Source organism: Numenius arquata, chromosome 2, assembly GCF_964106895.1.
Source record: "Numenius arquata chromosome 2, bNumArq3.hap1.1, whole genome shotgun sequence".
Lineage (NCBI taxonomy): Eukaryota > Metazoa > Chordata > Aves > Charadriiformes > Scolopacidae > Numenius > Numenius arquata.
Genome location: NC_133577.1, coordinates 21,561,838 through 21,582,370, shown reverse-complemented (window position 1 = coordinate 21,582,370; position 20,533 = coordinate 21,561,838). Strand labels below are relative to the sequence as shown.

Below are 20,533 nucleotides of genomic sequence, written 5' to 3'. Positions count from 1 at the left end.
TGAAAACAGGTGCTGGAATCTTTAAAATTCAGCACGCACATGACAGCCATAAATGTAGCTCTTCTACTCTCTGGCACCTACATCATCCTTATTCAGATAATAGTAATACCGAGACAGACTTTTAGATGCCCCCTCTCTATTCATCTAATGGGGCCATTAATAATATGTTATCCAAAACCTTCAGATTAAATAGTGATTACAGTTTTCACAAGAAATTATTAAGTGTCATGTCATCGTGGTTGGGAAAGGATGATGGGAAGAAGAGTTTAAAACTCTGTTTTCTAAGCCTGGAAATCTTGGAATGACAGTGACAAGAGTCAGGCAAAGAAAAGGGTGAAGGGGCTTGTAGTAGAAATGAACTAAGTAATTCTAGCACAAAAATAATGTGAGTAAAGAGAGCTTTGTATGACTCTTTGGAATGGCTAATTCCCTCAGTGCTTTGCTAGTCTCCTCTGTCTTGGAGAAGTTTCACTTTGTGCACCACTGTCCCAGGTGAAGATGGCTGCTCAGGGACAGAGTGTGGAAATAACCCATGAGTCCTAATTCTGGTTTTACTAGTAACTTACTGAAATTGTTACATTGCAGTTTCCATTGGCTAATCATTAAATTCTACAAACTTCATATTTAATTTACAATGACATCAATAAATATGAATAAAGAGCTCATCAATAAACAAATTCAAGTAGAAGCACACTTTTTATTTCCTCAAGGAACTTTTTAATAAGAGCTTTATAAACAAAAACATAAATGGCAGCAGTAGGTCTTTTTAGAGTGAGATTTGTCTTAGCTAATGCAGTAGGAGTAACTCCTTTGGTAAGAAGTTAACATTAAAAACTGGTTAGATTTTTATTTTCAAGCATCCAGCTCATCAAATTAAAGATAGTTGAGCAGCAATGTGGCTTTGTTCCTCCACCAGAATGTAGACATTTAAATATTACAACATAAGAAAATCTTTTTTGATCTGATACGTATAGTCATAGCTATCGCAAAAAAGTGCCAGTGTGGATTTATGTGGCGGGTGTATCTTTTCTGCTCTCTAGCTGACAACACATGACATCTATAAACCATGCCTGCCAACATTTGAGATGTCTGAGACGGTTGGACACCGTGAAATGTGTCAGTCTTGAAAAGCTTTTCAAAGGGACAGGGTGAAAGCAAGCAGGGGCAATTAGTATGCGAGCCAGTGGCTGCACGTGCCCACCACGGTCACCACTGAACTGCTTGGCTCTTGATATTTCCAATAACTCAAGGAATTCCTAACGAACTCGTGTGCCTGCCTGAACCACTGGCACAAATCACTGCTGGTTACAGGCAAGCCGGACTCTGCGGAGAAGCTGCCAGAATTAGGCAGGGATGTAAGCGTTGGCCCTGCCGAAACCCTGGCTGCCTGGGAGGTCTGAGAGTCTCCAGCCCGGTGTTACTACCCCAGTGCCAATGAACCCGCATCCATCGCGCCTGGGGAGTCTTCTCCACCCTGCTCAATTGGCAGAGCTACAGTGGATGCGCCCTAACAAGTGCTTGGTAAGGCGCTGGGCTCGCTCCTCGTTTGAGCTCGCTAAGACAAAATTAAACCCATAAAACATACGTGTGAGGAATGAGATCATTTGCTGTCTTCCATCCTGAGGCGGCAAACAGAAACGCAAGTGACAGCAGGGAGGCTTTTTAGAGCTAAATTTGTCTTCACTAAGCCATAAGCGACCTTGAACAAAAGATTTTGAGGGAAGCAAGACCCTAACAGAAGACTCTGCTGGAAAGCAGAAGGATGGAGGAGGCAAATCATGCTCTGACTCGATTCCTGTTACTCAGGACCACAGGGGGACAAACTGCAGTAAATGTAAACATAAGGAAAAGCTTCTTCTGCTGTTAAGAGCGGTCAGACCCTGGCACAGCTTGCCTAGAGAGACTGAGGGGCCTCCATCGCTGGCGATACCCAAACCCCAAGGCGACGTGGTCCTGGGCTGCTGGTCCACCTGCTCTGGGTGACCCCACTCAGGAACGGTGGGAGGATGCACTGTACCATCCCCTGGAGCCCCCTTCCACCTCGGCACCCCTGAGTCTCCATGGCTTGTGCCACAGCCCTGATGGCTGGCCCCCACAGCTTCATGTGAAGAGGCCAATTTTATGTGCCAGCGGCCTGCCATGGGGCACCAGGCGGCCACCTCCACAGCACAGCTCCCCTGACTTCACAGGGTGGCAGCAACCAAAGAACTTCCTCCAAAGAGCCTGGGTAGACCAGCTTTAAAGCCCCACACGCTCCCGCTGCCGCCCCGCCATTTTGAGATCCCTGCCGCGCCTTCCCTCCTTCCTCTCCCTGCTGCCCGTTGGGGCCTGCAGGGCCGCTCGGAGCCCTCCAGGGGGCGCTGCCGCGGCGGCGGGCGGTGGCGGCGCCTCTCTTGCCGCAGGCCCAGCCCCGCCCCGCCGGTGCCGTGCTGGCGGAGGAGGCGTTGCTGTGGCAGCGGCGGGTCCTGCCGCCTTGGGCCTGGCCGGACCGGGGCCCGTCATGGAGGGGAAGAAGATGAACCTGCCGCGGGGTCCCGAGAACCTCTGCTTTGACAAGGACGAGTTCATGAAGGTGGGTGAGGGCAGGCGGGCTGCGGAAGGGCGCTGTGGGCCCGGGGTGCCCTGGCGGGCCTCCTGAGGAAGGGGGTGGCGGGTTCCTTGGGGGAGGTGAGAGGCGCCCGGAGCCTTGGTCGGGATCTTTTAGTTCCGCCGCGGCGCTTTCCCCGGGCTGAGGCCCACGGAGGAGCGGTGAGTGTGTCACCGAAAGGGGGATCCGGGCCGTTTGCAAAGCCAGGCGGCTCGCACCTCTGCTTCCAGGCAGGGGTTATGTCTCGGTCTGGGGAGACTGAAACGGAGCCTGAGCGGCGGAGCAGCGGGGGATGCCCCGGGAGCGAGCCGGCAGGTTTGGGACCGGGTGATCCGAGCGTCTGTATCCCGGGCCGGGGCCGGGCGTTGCAGCTCCTCCCCGCCCGGGGCAGACCCCGGTCATGCCTCCCCCAGATCACTCTATGCCTGCCTTGAAGCCAAGTTGCAGATAGACTGCTAACCAGCATTCAGGCCTCATTGCTTAGGGAGCTTAAAGTAAGTCTTAATAACGTATTTCGACTTTTGTTTGGAGTTTTTTGTTTGGTTGTTTGGGTTTTTTAAGTGTATGCAGGGAATATACAACCTTGTATTTTGGAGAGCTAGTGTTTTAGTACTCTGACCCACAGCATGGTGTGCTGTTGAGATTAAAGCCAAGACCATAGCCTTTTTGCCCCCCAAATACTTAAGTTTGGTCAGCTCATTGGCATATAGAATACTTTATTTTGGGGGGGGTGTGTGTGTTCCTGGTTAGAACTTTTTTACTTACCTGTTTCTCTCTTTCCTGTTTCATTTTTAGCCGGATTTTGATGTTGATCACTTTGTATCAGACTGCAGGAAACGTGTGCAGTTGGAAGAGCTCAGAGAGGATCTGGAGCTCTATTACAAACTCCTTAAAACTGCCATGGTAGAACTCATAAATAAGGACTATGCAGATTTTGTTAATCTCTCAACAAATCTAGTAAGTCTTATGAAGTTGTACTATGTAGTTCAGACCTAACGTGCCTTAGTGTGATTTTTACTTTTCATATGAAAAGTATGTGGCTTGTATTTTGATATTATTAAATTTAAGACATCTTAAACTGTGACCCCTTGCACTGAGAGAAACTGAAAGACCATTATTGTAGAATACAGCTGCTGTACAGAATTGCTGTTGGCCCATAATAAATGTTTTAGATATATGCTTTCTGTCTTGAAAAAAATCAAATCATTAGTAAGTTAGACTCGAGGCAAAGTTAAAAAAAACCTGCTAGTAGTTGTAAAATTGAAGGAAATAAATCATTAAAATTGATAGCAAAGATACAAATAAAGCCATTCTGAGGGATTCTTTTAGGAATCTTTAAATTTGCTATACAGTCAATATATCTTAAGAAAACCCACCCCACTTGGCTGAGAATTTTAATAATTTCCATATTAAAATGTTTTGTTTGCTGTGTATCCTGCTCTTTTACTCCAGTTCATCCAGGTTCCAATTATACAGGTTCAAAGAGTGAGATTTAACATTTTAATTGGAAGAAAAACTTCCATAGGTCGAAGTTTTCTTTCATTTTTGGCTTTGTGTGACAAGTAGTCTGATATCTTTATCTCTGTATTTGAGCTAACATATTTTTGCATTGCACTTAAAACTGGAGACTATAAAAGGAGATATCATTTCTCAGTTCTCTTTTAATGTCTGTAAAATGATAGGCTTTGTCAGTGATTCACGTATGAACTTATCAAAAAAGTCATAAATGTTTTTATGATAATTTCTTTAGGTTGGCATGGACAAGGCCCTTAATCAGCTTTCAGTACCCTTGGGACAGTTAAGAGAAGAAGTTATGGTATGCTCAAAACAATCATTATACACAGCTTGGTAAAACTGAGCTCACGTTCATATGATATATAAAATGTCTTATTTATGTTAATAATTATTATAATAAATCTCTCTGAAAATTGACTTCTTAAAGCAGTAGGAGAGGTGTGTTTTCAAGCAGTTGTAGTAGACATAAATTTACATTTTCTATAGTGCCTTTTAACAAAGAGATAAAGGATTTCTTAACTGTGTAAATGGATAGACTCTTGCAAGACAAGAGTATACTCTTGGAAGTATAAGGTAAAGTATTGAAATCTTTTAATATTTGAGTAACTTAAAGACGGTAGTAAATAAATCAGATGCAACACAGTCCTGCTAAGGATTTTTTTGCTCAGTCCTGTGATTTAATCATAAAAGATCACCCTTTTGAAGGTTCATCTTATTCTGACTCTTCCACAATCACTTGCTATTAGTGAAGGGCAATTTTTGTTCATCTCGGCAGCTGTTCAAAGGGTTGTTTCCTGCATAAATGTGCCTTTAAAATATCTTAGCCTTGATGCCTAAAACAGAAAATAGGTCCACAGTGTAGAAAAATATTATTATGTGAAAAATGCTACTTAAATCTGATTTATAACTTCAGTTTCAAGACGTAAAATCATATTGGTTTTATTGTTTATTTCTGGGTGAAAGGTGCTTTGTTCTCTGTAAGGTACTTGCTTCTAGTTGAAATAATGATCCTTGTGGTGGCAGTACTTTAGGAGCAGGTTATACTTTCGTGATTTAGTCTTATTTCTGGTTTTTTTCACTTAGAAGGTAGTTGATGTACTGTAGCTTTTATTTGTCCTATATTCTTATTAATCTGTCACCTGTTTTAAGTTTAGATTTTTGAGTTAATGTGTTTTAAATCTTAAGTGGGAAGCCAAGTTTTCATACTGACTTTTTCTCTCACAGAGTCTTAAGTCATGTGTCAGTGAAGGAATTCAAGCAGTAGATGACCGAATGACTAAACAGGAAGATATTAGAAGAAAAAAGGTACAAAAGACAAATTATTAGATTCTTACTAGGACAACTTTTGGTTTTGTCATTAACCTGGAGAAAATGAAATTTTAAGTGTTTCAGGCTGTCTAGATGCACACTGTGCAGGATTTTGCACTTGTAAAAATAATGATTGAAGTTTGGTTGACAGACTTCATTTTTACAGTGTCTAGTTGATCATGAATCTTTATTTTACTGTATCTGCCCAAACCATCTATGTTTGGTTTAGTTGGCTTTTTTAGTTACAGTTACTCATTTTTCTGCTTGTAATAGTATATAAACTTGCTCATTATGAATGTAATTGAAATACAGCAGTGTAATTTCTGTATGAGGGGGAGGAACTTATATTTATCCTTGTGCTTAACTTGGCAAAAATAGGATAAGAACAGCTGTTCTACATCTGTGACAAACATCATTTGTGGGGTTTTGTGGACTAAAGTGAGCAGTACTTCAACTGAGACACGACTCAAGTATTAAGGTGGAGGAAGAGAACTTAACAGTAGGAGATAGAAAAAACCATCCAAAATGTCTTCAGGGTTGTTAGGTAATGTACATTGGGATTGCGGTCAGACATGAAAAATCTTTCTTTAATTACAGGTGTGTGTCTTGAGACTTATTCATGTTATTCAGTCTGTTGAGAAAATTGAGAAGATTCTACATTCCCAAGGCACTAAAGAGTTGTCCTCATTAGAGGGAAACAGGTAAATAATATGTAAATGTTTGGGTTTGTTTGTAATTAATGGGACTAACTTAATTTCACTGTATTGGTGTAGATGAATTAACAAACATTAGGATATATCTTTAGAAATTTAACAAGCAACTGTTATTTCAGTATTTTTTTAGGTTTAGTCTTCTCCAAACTGGTCATTCACAGAACATGTAACTTAGCCTCCAAAGTTTTGAATTACTTGTAGTGCTTTCAGTAAAAGTGTGCTCTTTGAAGCTTGCATGCAATAATTTTATTTTTTCTTCTTGGAAGTCACAATCCTGTCATGTCTGAAATACTCTCTACAGTACAGTTTATTTCAATATAATTTGGAATTAAAATGGAAAATAGCTCTTTTTGTTTTCCCTGCATATGTATAACTGAAAGGGCTGCTGCAAGAACAGTCTGAGGCAGGCAAGCCACACATGTCATACTTCTGGCAGAATCATAGAATCATAGAATGGCTAGAGTTGGAAGGGACCTTAAAGATTGAGTTCCAACCCCCTGCCATGGGCAGGGACACCTCCACTAGAGCAGGTTGCTCAAAGCCCCCTCCAACCTGGCCTTGCACACTTCCAGGGATGGGGCATCCACAACTTCCCGGGGCAACAGGAAAGGAAACAGAAGGAAAGTTTGTGACCAATTCCAGTCAGACTTGCAAGGTTTATGGAAAGTGTCTTCTCCCTGTGCCTTTGCTGAGGGATGGAAGATGTCTTTCAGCCAGTTTTGGAACTAAGGTACCAGCTATGTGCTTGAAATAATTGACTGGGATGCAAGTGCAAATTGTGCTGGAGGAAAAAGACAATTTCTTGAACCTGTTTGAACGTGAGACTGTCTCTTCAGTTTACTGCACTGCATAACATTGTAGTGAGTTAGGGGAGGTAGACAGAAGAGTAAGCTGATACCTAGAGGGACAAAGCATATGAAAATGTTTTCAGTCAGGGTGAGGCACTTTGCAGAATCATATTTTGAAGCAAGATTGTACTCGAGTGGCTGAAAACTTGGCTAATTATATAGACCTGAGAAGGGTAGGAATGTCTCTGTAGAGATAGCTGTCATTCCTTTTACCACATGACAGAAACGGGGAAATAAGAAACAAACCTGGATGGTGAAGAGCACTTCCTGCAGTATGAACTGTAAGGCTGCCTTTTCATGTGACAATAAGCAGCACTACCATACAGAAAACAGTTCTGCTGAGGCAGCTTCTTATGTTCCTCTCAGCTTCTACTTCACCCACTTCATATCTTAGTAGCTTCAAAACAACTCTAATCGTGTGGTCTTTCCAGATTACTATTGCAGATTGCAATAATTGTTGTAATAATTCCAAATATTTAGATTAAACCACAAAAATTGGGAAGAGCATTATCTATCTGCTGCAGATGAAAGTGAGTTGATTTGAAAGGATCTAACTGTGTGTTCTCACTTTGTATCATCTTTCTTCTAGCCCACTTTTAACTGGGCAGGTTTTAGAGAGAATTGCCACAGAATTTAATCAACTACAATTTCATGCAGTACAAAGCAAAGGAATGCCCCTTTTGGACAAAGTGAGACCAGTAAGTATTGCACGATAGCCAGTTTAACACTCGTAGGATCCAGCAAAACCAATATAATTGGAAGACAAATGCCTATTTTCACAGTTTTATTGAGTTAATTTATGGGGGGGAAATGAGTTTCAAAAGGTCATTTTTATCAGTTGACTAGAAGTATTGCTTCTTCTGACAGTTTGTGCTTTGTTTGCTAATTTCTTTAGGATAAATTACTTAGAATAAGAGTAGGAAATACGACAGACATTTTTGTCAGCCTAATGTAGCTTGCAGTTTGTCTGCCTGCTGTTATTAAAGTCTAGTTCTTGAGATTTGTGTTGGTTTTGTTAGCTGCAGTGCAGAAACGAGAATATAAATGGAATGTGCCTACAAAGTGGCTGGCTTGAATATATTCAACTTTGTCTTTTGGTGAAATTTGTTGCCTAACTGTGGCTGATGAGGCTGGTAGGCTACTCTCCCTAATACCCTGTTTGTAATAGCTGCCTACTGTAAAAGATGACCTTTTTTTTTTTTCTTCTGTCTTATTCATTGGAGATAGGAAACAAATGAAGACTGGTGCTTAAAGGTAGCTAGTTGCAGGACATGAGGAAAAATGGTTAGGAAATGGGAGAGTATATGTTGACTGAAGCAGCCGTTTGGCAGAAGCCAGAAGGAATCTAGTGGCATGGCTTTCCCCCTTCCCACCCCAAAGTGTCACTCAATGTCTTTGGTTTGTGGTAATTTGACAAGTAGTGCTGGGAACACACTATCGTTTTAGTTTTTGACAGTGGTGGGGTAAACGCCACAGTTGTTATCCAGGGTGACTTATTGTGAAGCTTTCGTGTATTATCACACCTAGTGGTTCAGTTGAACAAGGAACAATTGTTAACCTATTTTTTCAGGATAAAGGGGACCTTAGATAAGTTACTGCATAACCTACAACATATAGAGGAAAATAATTGCCTTTTAACCTTATTACAATAAATACTGTGTTAAATAGCATCAGTAATCCATTAAACTTATGTTAATGTTCATTTAATGCTGACAGTTATCAAAACTTATGCACCTTTCAAATGATACTGGAAAGCTCAATTAGGTATTTCTGGAAAAATTTTCTTCAGCCACAGTGGCAAGGCTTTGCTTTTGTTTTTTTATTATTGTATTTTGTTTCTTTTCATAGCGTATAGCTGGAATAACAGCTATGTTGCAGCAGTCTCTGGAAGGGCTGCTCTTGGAAGGCCTTCAGACTTCAAATGTTGACATAATACGTCACTGTCTTCGCACTTACGCAACAATTGACAAAACACGAGATGCAGAGGCATTAGTTGGTCAAGTGCTTGTAAAACCTTATATAGATGAGGTAAGATAAAAATCAAGAATCCTAAGAAAATGGGTTGATAGTTGAATGTGCTTATTTTTCCTGTTAACCTCCGGCTTTCTTTAGCAGCTTCAGGATGCCTTTGTGTAGAGAGCAGGAGAACTAAGCCCCAATACAAGGTCAATTTATTTGTTGTGGGTGTAGGAATTCTCTATCTGCCTGTCACCAATTTCAGGTTACATCTAGTGGGAATTCTTTTTCTCACCTATGTTTCTCTTGGGGTGAGGAATCCAAAAAAAAACCAACCTTAAACCAAGCATATGACTGGAGTAAAATCCATTTTTTTTCTGGAATTACATCTGTGGGAATTGGATCAGATCTGGGGTTTGCTTTTCTTCCTGGCTGTCTCAGTAGCAGGCAAATGCAGCACAAATAGTTCTTGGTGCAATCTCCTTTTGTGCACATTGTATGAGGAAGCAGTTTCTGCAGTTCCCATCTGTACCAGGACTTTAGCAGCAGCAGGAACAAGCATTTGTTTGGGAAGCACTTGCTGTTGTCTGGTGGGAAAATGTATCGGATGGACAGTCTCTCAATTCATAAGAAACTGATTTTAGTAGGACATCAGCTTACAGTAACAAGTTGGACCAATCACAAAGTGCTGATTGGATTTTCTGAAATTAGGGGACTTTCTGCTAGTTCTCTTGACTCTGCAACTTTTGCTGCTACCTGTAAAATGATTCCATACCTTTTTGTGGCACTGTTTGTTCTTACCACTTCTTCTGGCTTGAACAGTTGGTGACTAGTCTACGGTACTTTTTTTTCTTTTTGTTGTGGTTGATGATAATGTAATTACTCCAAAAAGCCCCCAGACAGTAACCTGCCACAATACTGTAGCAGTCAGAAAGTCAGTCAATTTTGCTTGATTTTTCTTGTATGTAGGCACACCTACAGGAAGTTTATCTTACTTTCACTATATTGTCAGAGTATTTCATAAATGCATTAAATTCCCTGTCCTTAAGGAAGAAGTTAGCCCTGGCACTGGCCCAGTTTATAAAGTTGTTGTTCTAAAACTAGTGTTATGAGTCTTTCAGCAATATTAGTTTTCCTGCTCCTGCTGCTCTGGGGAGGAAAAAATACAAAGTAGAAGAGCTGCCTTGGCGATTGCGAATATACACTTGCTTGAATTTATGCATGTAATAGAAGGCAGCATAGAGCTTCCCTTCATTGGTGCCTTTGTAATACATAGCAATTTTCAGTGGCTTTGAGTTCCAAATTATGCTATTGACGATCTTTCCCTTTACTGTGAAGATGGTCTTTTACTGCCATTACTCTTTAAATTGAGATATTTAATAACATTCTCTTTGCTCAGTAAACCATGAGAGGCGTGTGATGATGCGAGGTACCCTTTTCTGCTTTCAGCATATTTAAAACACTTTGTTCTCTACTGCTGTTTTACAAAAAAAAAATGAGACCACTTACAGTATAGAGCTAACACTTTTATTAAGACCTATAAAAGCAATGTGAACATTGTTTCTAGAAGTATCAAATAAGTTTCTGTAGGCAATACTACAGTCGCTTTTTCTTACACTAAATGTGTCTTTCTGAACACAAATGCAGAAGTGACCTTAAGGTATTTGCTTCCTTTTTCCATTTAGTGGCCATTTGCTATGGTATTCCCAACCAAGGCAAGTGAAGAGTTAATCTGTATAACTTTTGCTAAGGGACTTGTTCTTCTAAATCAATACAGGGAAAAGAAATTACCTTTTTTTCACTCAGCAACCAAGAGATGGAATTGTTACCTTTCCTTTCCCTGTGAAAGAATAGTATATCTGGTAACATCTGAGCTGTATGTCATTGTCGGGGGTGTGAGAAACCGACAGAAAGACAAACAGTGGTATGTTTGCTGTTGTTGGAAATGAAACATTTAAAATTATTCTGGATTTACTTTTTATGCACACAGATTTACAAAGCAAAGCCAGCTACTGGCTTTTTGGATGGGAGAGGGAGTCGGACAGTAGTGGCCTCTCCCCTTAAGGACAGACTTCCTTTGGATGCTTGCTAATGCTCTCAGTTTTCTCAGTATCTTTTCTTTCTCCACTTCTGCACTGTTCTGCTTGTTTATGTAGCAAGAGGCAAAAGTGTTCAGACAGCTGGAAGGATACCAAGAAATATAAGCTATTTTTCTTTTCCTGTATTGTCTAACTACTGTCTGCCCTCTTTTTGTGGCAGAGATTATCCCTTTTTATTGGATATAAGGTACTGTCCTGACAAAGTGCTTTGCTAGCAGTGTTAAAGGCTTAGCATTGTCACAGAAAATTCTTGGCTATTGGCTTACCTGCATTTGGGATTGGACCAACAAGGTCTAAATTTAGAAGATTTTTTTTACTTTATTCTGAGGTTTGATTAGCTTTTGCCAGTCACATGTTTAACTTCACAGGCTGCTTCGGGGGACAGTGATGTGTGCAGTGGGTGGGAGGCCAAACATGGTGGCTAACATCTAAAAGCAAAGAGCTCATTCCCATTCTTGTGGCCAATCTTGCCAGTTAGAGTGGTGCATTAAAGGAAGTAGTAATTCAAGCTGGCAAGTTATACTTGGAAACTATAATATAAAATACTAATGTAGTGACTATCCCAATATTTGGGTTTATAGTGTTAGGAGTTTTGAGTGAATAGACTGTGAGTTTTGCATTACAGTATTTCATATTCACTTTTCTGACATTTAACATTGAACCCTTCCTGGCAGGTGATTGTGGAGCAGTACGTTCAGTCTCATCCTAATGGCCTTCAGGCTATGTACAATAAACTATTGGAGTTTGTTCCTCATCATTGCCGTCTCTTGCGTGAAGTAACAGGAGGAGCTATTTCAAGGTAGATATCTTGGAGGTTTCTTTTGGTTGCACTGAAGTTACAGCAAATATCATATTCTTTTGAAGTGTTTCTCATAATTAGCTTCCATGCGCAAACGACTTACCTGGCCTTTCCTGAAGATTCATAGTCAAGTTTGATTTCTCCCTCATGTCTGTGTTTTTTCAAAACAAAACCGTGAACAAACTTACTTGCTGCTGCGGCCTAGACCTTCAGAGAAGGGAAAGAGAATACTTTAATCCATGAAACGTGGTTGTACACTTCATTCAAGGAGGAGGACGTAATAAAGCTATTTTAAAATATAAGTTCAAAAGTTGGGTTGTTAGTGTACATCAGAAAAGTGGGGATGATCCCCAGAGGTTTGACTGATTTATTGCATGTACTGGAACTACAGGTTTAATTGATTTGTGTAGTGCTTCCACTGTCTTTTGAAAAAGTGCTTAATTCCTTATGCAATTAAATAGCCTGTTTTGAAGTTTAAATAATTCAGGTCTACTGAATTGTATCCACTTATTCATCTGTTTGCAGGCTGGTTAATGTAGTAGACTGCTGTAATTAGCAAAACTATGGATGTAGCCCCTAGGGACTGCAGAATTACTTTTCTAATTAGTCATCCATTGCTGAGCTTTTTATGGATCCTAAGTTTTACTAACGTTTCAATTCTTTTAATCCGTCAGCAAGTTTTAATCTTTTTTCTTAATAATGGAATGTTTCTACTTTGTACTGTGGTGTATTGAACTGGAATTAAATGCTTGTATCTCTTCTGCTCTCAATTTATAAATTTTCATAATCAAGGTGCCTTTTAATCTTTTGCTTCGAAGCACAATATCATGTATAAATACAGCTTGGAACAATTATGAAGAAGTTTTGCTTCTTTCCATTGCATTAGTCTTATTCCTCCTACTTGGTACCTCTTTGAAGTTTGGAGTTGTTAAAACTTGAAATATACAGGTAAGAATAGGAGTTCTCAGCTGAAATGTACTTATTTTCCAGAACACACTTGCAAAATATGTAACTGATAAAATTTTAGAACACTTTGAGAGTTATAAAAAATACCTTGTGTTTGATGAGACTGTGGGATCAAATATGAAATCTGGAAGGAAGAATTAATACCTATGTAAAAATCCCTGAATTGTGTTTTGTCCAATGCAGTGCATGTCTTTTTAGTTACCCCTACCTCCAAATAGAAGCCTTGTGGTAAAATATGACCATGGAATAATTGCAATTTTATTTCAGTGAAAAAGCAGATATTGTTCCTGGATATGACTTCTTAGTGAATTCAGTGTGGCCAGAAATAGTACACGGTTTAGAAGAGAAATTGCCATCACTGTTTAACCCTGGAAACCCAGATGTGTTTCATGAGGTAATTAATTTTAATTTTTTCCATTTATGATTCCTTTGACACACACAAGAATTGAATGAGTCACGTTCCCTAGCTTTTTTTCCCTGCTGCTTTTGTGTAAATTCATGTTATTGCATGGCTCGGAAGAGGAGGTTATCTCAAATCACTTGATTTAATTTTCATAGTAACTAATTCTCCCCTCAAGTTTTTCAGGAAAGCTCAAACAGAAGTTATTGGAAGCCATTTAGTCATATGAATTTGGGTTTAGTATTTGTTTTAGGAGTGGATTTTCTTTCTTAGTTGTAGAATTGCAGTATAAACGAAGGCAGGAGTGGGTGACCCCAAAGTTCACCCAAGACTGGGACTTCTGTATAGGAAGGGCTGTCATGTTAATTCAATACCTGTGTTACAACTTATCCTATACTATGGGAAAGTTAAAAAAAATTCTTTGTTTTACTTGCTTGTTTTTAGCAAGCGCTCTTTCAGTACTGCAGGTTATGTTGTGATTAGAAAAAAACCCAAGTTAACTAAAAGAAATAAAAATACTTAGAGGCAGTGTGATAAGGTTTAGAACATAAAAAGTATTTTCACTGGTATCACAATCAATTATGAAGGAAGCTTATGTTATAAAATTACTTTAAGGTACTTGTCACTTGTATTTTCATCATTAGCAGTGCTGCTCTGTATCTGAAAGATCATCTTTTACTAATGATGAAACAGATTTCTTGGTCTGAGAATGAGTATGAGGATTGGCTCTGGCAGTACTTTATTAGTATGTCATGAGTAGAAAATACGAGCTTTCCGCTTTTCTTCATGTTCTGCCTGTCTTATATTTAACTATGATTGCTTATATATTTGGATATTTTTTCTTCCTTGCAACTTGACTTACGATGTGTATGAAACATTTTATTTTCAAGATGGGGATGTCAGGCAATGATAATTGTCTGAAGGAAGGCATAGTAGGCAGATCAGGACAAATGACTTGGGGAAGTGTTGGATTGCTGATGGGGGTTTATAAGGCAAATGATTCTTCAAAAACTGCTTTTACTAAATACTTACATTTTTATTGGAATTTAAGATCTCTTTCATACAGATACGTTGAATAATTGAAGGCAGGCAAGCGTGACAGTGAATGTTTGCAGGGCTGGCTCTGAATAAGAAGCAAATGAAATGTATGTTGAAGAAAGTTGTGGTGCTGTGCAAATGACACTATAGGGTGTTCCCCCTTCCCTGTGAGACTACTTAGTTTCCCATAAAGTTTCAGTCATTCAAGCTTTCACCTAACGCCCTACTTACAGCAAATTGAGAGCCATGCTGGACTTCTGTGTCTGTGCTGATGGGTTTGCACAAGAATGTGTTTTAATTTCAGAAGAGATGGGTAGGCTGTTTTAAATGAACTAGTTCTAAAATGGTGTCATCTTATATTAAGCTGATGTTGACCAACAGTGACATTGCGTTTATTTTAAAAAACAAAAATAAAACCATAACCCCCTGCCATGACTTTCAAGTAAATCATGTAGTAAGTCTAAAGTACTTTCCAGACTGCTTTTGACTAAAGTGACTCAGAGTCTAAATCATTAACATTGGCATAAAGTTGAAATGCCAAGTGTAAAAATGCTGTTATGGCTACCTAAAGACTAATAGGAGTAATTCTGAATTAAAAGGGGGGGGTGGGGTGTGTGTGTTAGATTCTAAGCCTTGAGAATGGTTTCTGCACTGCTGATAATCCAAGTAATGCAACACAGATCTTAGACAGTAATCTTCTATCTCTGTTTTCTAGGTTGATAGAAATCCAGAAAAGACTTTTTCTCCGGGTTTGTTTGTGTATGTATAGGTTTCATGCTGAAAAGTTTGAATATGCAATACTATCTGTTAGGAGGTTTTTTAGATGTAGAGGAGGGGGATGGAAAAACATTTTTTAAAATCCTGTAAAAATCAGACCGGCACTGTTAAGCATGTATGTTAAAATAACTATTTACTTGTGTAGAGATGAGTTTTTTTTAAAAAAATGTTTCAAGTTGTCATGCCCTTATTTCTGAGCCAGATTTGTAGATTTACAGTCACTTGAAAAGAGTACTACTTTTATCCCTAAACATTCGAGACTGTTAAGTTTAGATTCCTCTGTTTGAAAATTGCTCCATTTTGTTTCCCACTTCAGCTTCTTTTAAATAACTTTGTGCAATCAACAATCCAATCCTAGAAGCCGAAATGTGAACCAATCTTAAAGTTAGTTCCCTCTCTTGGATGTAATGTTATCGATAACTAGTTAAATGTCTCTTGAGTTGTCTTCTATTTTGAAAGTGGTAGGTCTTTTCAGAGTGTTTGGTTTATATCTCTGACTAATACTTAAGGTAGCAGAGCATTAATGGCTTGTTTGCCTTTTTACAGTGCTTGGTTTATTGTCTAAAAAAGGATGCCTGAAAGAGCACTACTGTGGATTCTGGATTTAACTCCCATCCCTTTTACGGTTCCATTGTGTTATAAATACAGCCATGGTGGGAGAAAAGTTACCTAAAAGCTTTTGTGTGCAGTTTCCAGAATAACATCTTGTCAGACTGAAGCTGCCATGTCACAAGAAAAATATGCTGTAATTATACCTGTAACAGAAAGTTATGTGCTTACTGAGATATGGAACACAAAACCATGCCCATGCATAGAATAGTTTAGGTTGGAAGGGACCATTAAAGTTCATCTAAGTCCAACTCCCTCTGCAATCAGCAGGGACATCTTCAACTAGATAAGGTTGCTTAAAGCCCCGTCCAACCTGATCTTGAACGTTTCCAGGCATGGGGCATCTACCACCTCTCTGAGCAACCTGTTCCAGTGTTTCACCACCCTCACCATAAAAAATGTCCTCCTTCTATCTAGTCTAAATCTACCCTCTTTTAGTTTAAAGCCATTACCCCTTGTCCTATCACAGCAGGCCCTGCTAAGAAGTTTGTTCCCATCTTTCTTATAAGCCCCCTTTAAGTACTGAAAGGTTGCAATAAGGTCTCCCCAGACCCTTCTCTTCTCCAGTTTCTCCTGAACAACTCCAGCTTCTCCTGAACAACCCCAACTCTCAGCCTTTCTTCATAGGAGAGGTTTTTCCATCCCTCTGATCATTTTTGTGGCCCTCCTTTGGACCCACTCCTCCATGTCCATGTCTTTTCTGTGCTGAGGGCTCCAGAGCTGGACACAGTACTCCAGGTGGGATCTCACCAGAGCGGAGTAGAGGGGCAGAATCACCTCCCTCAACCTGCTGGCCACACTTCTTTTGATGTAGCCCAGGATACAGTTGGCTTTCTGGGCTGCCAGTGCACATTGTTGGCTCGTGTCCGGCTTTTCATCCACCAGTACTCCCAAGTCCTTCTTGGCAGGGCTGCTCTCAACCCCTTCATCCCCCAGCGTGTATGGGTACTGGGGGTTGCTGTGACCCACGTGCAGGACCCTGCACTTGTCCTTGTTGAACCGCATGAGGTTCACGTGGGCCAACTTCTCAAGCGTGTCCGTTCTCTGGATGGAATCCTGTTCCTCAGGAACTTGCTGAGTGTGCACTTGATCTCACTGTCTGTGTCATTGATGAAGGTAGTAAACAGTACTGGTCCTAATACCAACCCCTGAGGGACTCCACTTCTCAGAGATCTCCATCTGGACATTGAGCTATTGACCCTCTGGATGCAACCATACCACCAATTCCTCACCCACCAAACAGTCCACCCATCAAATCCATAACTCTCCAACTTATAGAGAAGGATGTTGTGGTGGACCATGTCAAAGGCCTTACAGGAGTCTGGATAGATGACATTCTTAGCTTTTCCCTTGTCTGCTGATGTAGTCACTCCATCATAGAAGGCCACAAGGTTGGTCAGGCAGGACTTGCCCTTGGTGAAGCCATACTGGCTGTCTCAAATCACCTCCCAGCGCATATTCTGTGGACGCAGGAGAGTTTCTGAGAGCAGAACCTGTAAGCAGCAACTCGGGAGCTTCTCCTGAAAATGTCTTACAGTTTGGAAGAGGCAAAATCACATCACTCTTGTAGCGCTCTGGGGTGTGGTAAAAGCCTTGTTGCTACAGTCTTGCTGCTGTTCTTACTGCAAGGGAGCCAGAAGCACCGAGAGATTCAGTCAGGCTTATTTTGTTAATTCTGCAGTGGCTTAATGAGCATATGTGATAGGTTTTATGGCTGATTTTTTTTTTTTTTATAGAAGAAATTTGCACATAAGCCAAACTGTTTATCATTGCAGAGAGGTAGATTTCAACTGTAGCTGTATTTTGATTTTAAATTGATTTACATAACCTTTGTATTCTGTTAGCAGTGTCTGTTTTGTGTGAAATAACATTTTTATGCACTGTTTTCCTTCTGGTTTTTGCTTAAGTGTTCAGATTTCTGCTTTGTGTGTGGTTTCATTTATTATTTCATTATTTTCTGGGTGTTAATAAGTTACTGCTGAAAGTAAGCCCACAGTGTGTTTGAGGATTAATTTAATTTCTCTTTGCTTGCAACTGATTTAATACCATTCGTAAACATCTTACTAGAAGTATACACTAGATAAATGTAGTTTACCTGAAATTGTTTAAAGTTCTTCTGCAAATATTTGGTATTTGCAAAGCATATTTTTAGAAAAGCAGTTCTAGAAATCCCTGTAATACAGGTCCTATATAAAAGCAAAACATATCATGCTTTTATTCTCATGTGTGTTTGCTTATGTGTACTTCTGGGTTTTGTTTTTTGTTCATGACTATTTATATTTGTTGTATCCCTTTATCTCCTGTGATTGAGACTGTTCTTAGTACTGTGCAGCACTGTTGTTCCACCCCAGTGATTCAGCTCAGAAATACTGATGCATCTCTGATGAATTCTTCTTGTTCAGGGTACTTGGAAAATTTTATACTTTTTGAAGTGTCCTGTGCTAACTTTTCTTATCATAGGATAACACCTACTAGTTAATTGCTTTTGGTTTCACTGCAATCCAGAATTATAGCCTTGTATGATTAGGTGATGGGGCAGCATCAGCCCATTCTGAACCTCGAGCTTAACTGTAGTGTGATACAAGAGTTCTGCTGAATGGGTGGTGGTGTCCCCTGTTTGCTGGGACCCTGTGTGTGATCAAAATGCTAATTTTCTTTCTACAGAAGTACACTACTAGTATGGATTTTGTGCGGAAATTTGAACGACAGTGTGGCTCCCAGGCCAGCGTGAAGCGGTTAAGATCTCATCCCTCTTACCACAGCTTTAACAACAAATGGAATTTGCCTGTATATTTTCAAATACGGTTAGTATACATTTTTTTTGTTCACTCTTACAAAAGTAGTGTTCAATCACAGCAAGATAATCTGGCTTAGGGTCAGACCTCCTCATTGTTCAAAGTTTCACTTGTCAATACATCATAGTGGAAGTCAAACTAAGAATTTAATTACTAAGTCAACTGTTTTATATGTCTTTCAACAGTTTAGCAAAATCACAGCCAGCTACTCTTCAATGTGTACTGTGTTATTGTTACACTGAATTTGATATGCGACTCATTAGACTTTGAGGAAAAGATCTAGATAAGTCTTGAAATCTTGTTTCAAATTGTTTTTCTCCAGTGCCGCTGGAACTAAACTGTATGTTGAAGGATGCTACTTGTGCAAATCCAGAGGAATACTTACTATGAGGGAGGAAGTCCTTCTTCTTAGAAATAGGGAATTAAAGGACTTGACAACTTGTAGCTTTTCCAGATCTAGCTGTGTTTCTGACATCCTTTTTATCTCACAGGATACTATGAGTACTCTGTAAAGTGCTGAGTCTCACAGCAGTGCCTTCCCAAAGATTGCCCTACTATTCCCTTTTCCTGAGGAGCTAAGTAATAAGTTTTAGCTTACTCTTCCAACAGGTCTGATATACCTGTATTATTACCTTTTACAGATCTTGCAGCTAGAAGAGAGCCAAGAGACCCAGGAAAGCCCCATTTTAATTCCAGTAATGCTAGGATTTTAGTGAAAGGAACAAAATAGGATGTAAAATCATATTTTTAGAAAGTGTAGTCTATGTATCTGATTTTAGGGCTGGATAGCAAGCCTCCAGGCAAGAAAGAGAACAGTTGATGAAGTCTGCTATGACTCAAGTGTGCTGTGAGTGATCTGTCTTTGTACCAAGTACAAAACCTTCTGAGGGTGAAAAACAACAAAACAAAAAACCAACCAAACAACAACAAAAGAAAACCTAACAGGGGAGAGAAATTGGTGTTTATTTTTAACTTAGATCACTTTAATTGCATGATTCTATAACTGGCAATAACAGTACAACCATAGCCACATTTGTACAGTTTCCTTAATTCAGGATAAATCTATATTGCTGCTGACAGATTCCATCCAGCAATCTTAGGAGTGCTGGAGGTAATATAAGTGACAGGAGCATGGGGCTGGGAGAAAGGTCTTTGGGTTTTTGCTTGCACAAGCGTTCCTGCAGCTGTGTAGTGAACCAATATAAGGATCTGTTACCTTTAGCAAAAAAAGGTCAACTTTCAAGTCCAATCAATTTCTCCAAACCACTTAACTGTACAAATATTCATGCTGGCCCAAGGGAAAGGGCAAGAGTACTCGCTACAGTAGCAGTGCTGAGTGCGCTGACTAAAAGTGTCCATGGAACTATAGCCATTATAAAGCTTTTAACAGATGCGTATCGTTAATAGGTCTGTGAGTCTGCCCCTTTTGTTTGAAAGTGCAACTTTTCTAATAAGTGACCACTTGATCAAACTTTGACACTCTTGCTCATAAAATTGAAATGGAGCTTCAGCATATTCTTTCTGTTCCAAAATGTTCTTTCCCATTAAGTATTTTCAGCTTTGATTAAAAAAACTTTCAAAAAAATAATTTTCCTTTAATCCAAGATTACTGTAAATCTAAATAGTGCACTATTTTGATAAATGATTCAATAACAGCAGCTGGTTCATCTTTCACCATATTATTCCTATATATTGGAATAATTTGATAGCTTTTGGAAGCGCCCGTGAATTCTTTAGTGCACAACTGTGAAAATAATACGTCATATTCATTATATATATATATATCAAGGATGCTTTATTTTTTGATGTATGTTAATATCCTTAAGTCATATGGGGTTTTAATTGAAGTGTTATCTCACACTACGGCATCTATAGTTCAGATTGCTGGGTTTTTTCTTTTTTCAATTACAGAATTTGCCCAGAACAATCAGCCCTCACTAAAGCCTTTACAAGCGATCCTTTGAGGAACAGATGGACATACAGGCGTTTGTTCTGTAGCAGTGCTGGCACAAGCCGCCCCAGTAACTCTTTCCCTTGCCATTCGAGCTGTAGTGAACCCCATGTTGGGGAAATTTTTTTCCGATGTAAGAAACAATCAGCAAAAATTACGTCATTGTTAAAAA

The 20,533-nt window shown here is 39.7% G+C and overlaps 1 protein-coding gene across 2 annotated transcripts in view; it reads left to right on the top strand.

Moving 5' to 3' along the window:
* Positions 1–2,444: 2,444 nt before the first annotated feature.
* The window catches only part of COG2 (component of oligomeric golgi complex 2), a 29,968-nt gene continuing 11,879 nt past the window's right edge, over positions 2,445–20,533 (top strand). The window contains exons 1-10 of one of the 2 annotated variants that reach the window (XM_074168478.1): positions 2,445–2,572; positions 3,383–3,544; positions 4,338–4,403; positions 5,327–5,407; positions 6,008–6,111; positions 7,561–7,669; positions 8,820–8,999; positions 11,701–11,825; positions 13,059–13,185; positions 18,280–18,419. In XM_074168478.1, coding sequence (XP_074024579.1) covers positions 2,501–2,572; positions 3,383–3,544; positions 4,338–4,403; positions 5,327–5,407; positions 6,008–6,111; positions 7,561–7,669; positions 8,820–8,999; positions 11,701–11,825; positions 13,059–13,185; positions 18,280–18,419 — 1,166 coding nt within the window. In that variant the 5' untranslated portion in view covers positions 2,445–2,500. The remainder of the gene's footprint in view (positions 2,573–3,382; positions 3,545–4,337; positions 4,404–5,326; positions 5,408–6,007; positions 6,112–7,560; positions 7,670–8,819; positions 9,000–11,700; positions 11,826–13,058; positions 13,186–18,279; positions 18,420–20,533) is intronic. The other variant, XM_074168479.1, reaches the window with a different exon arrangement.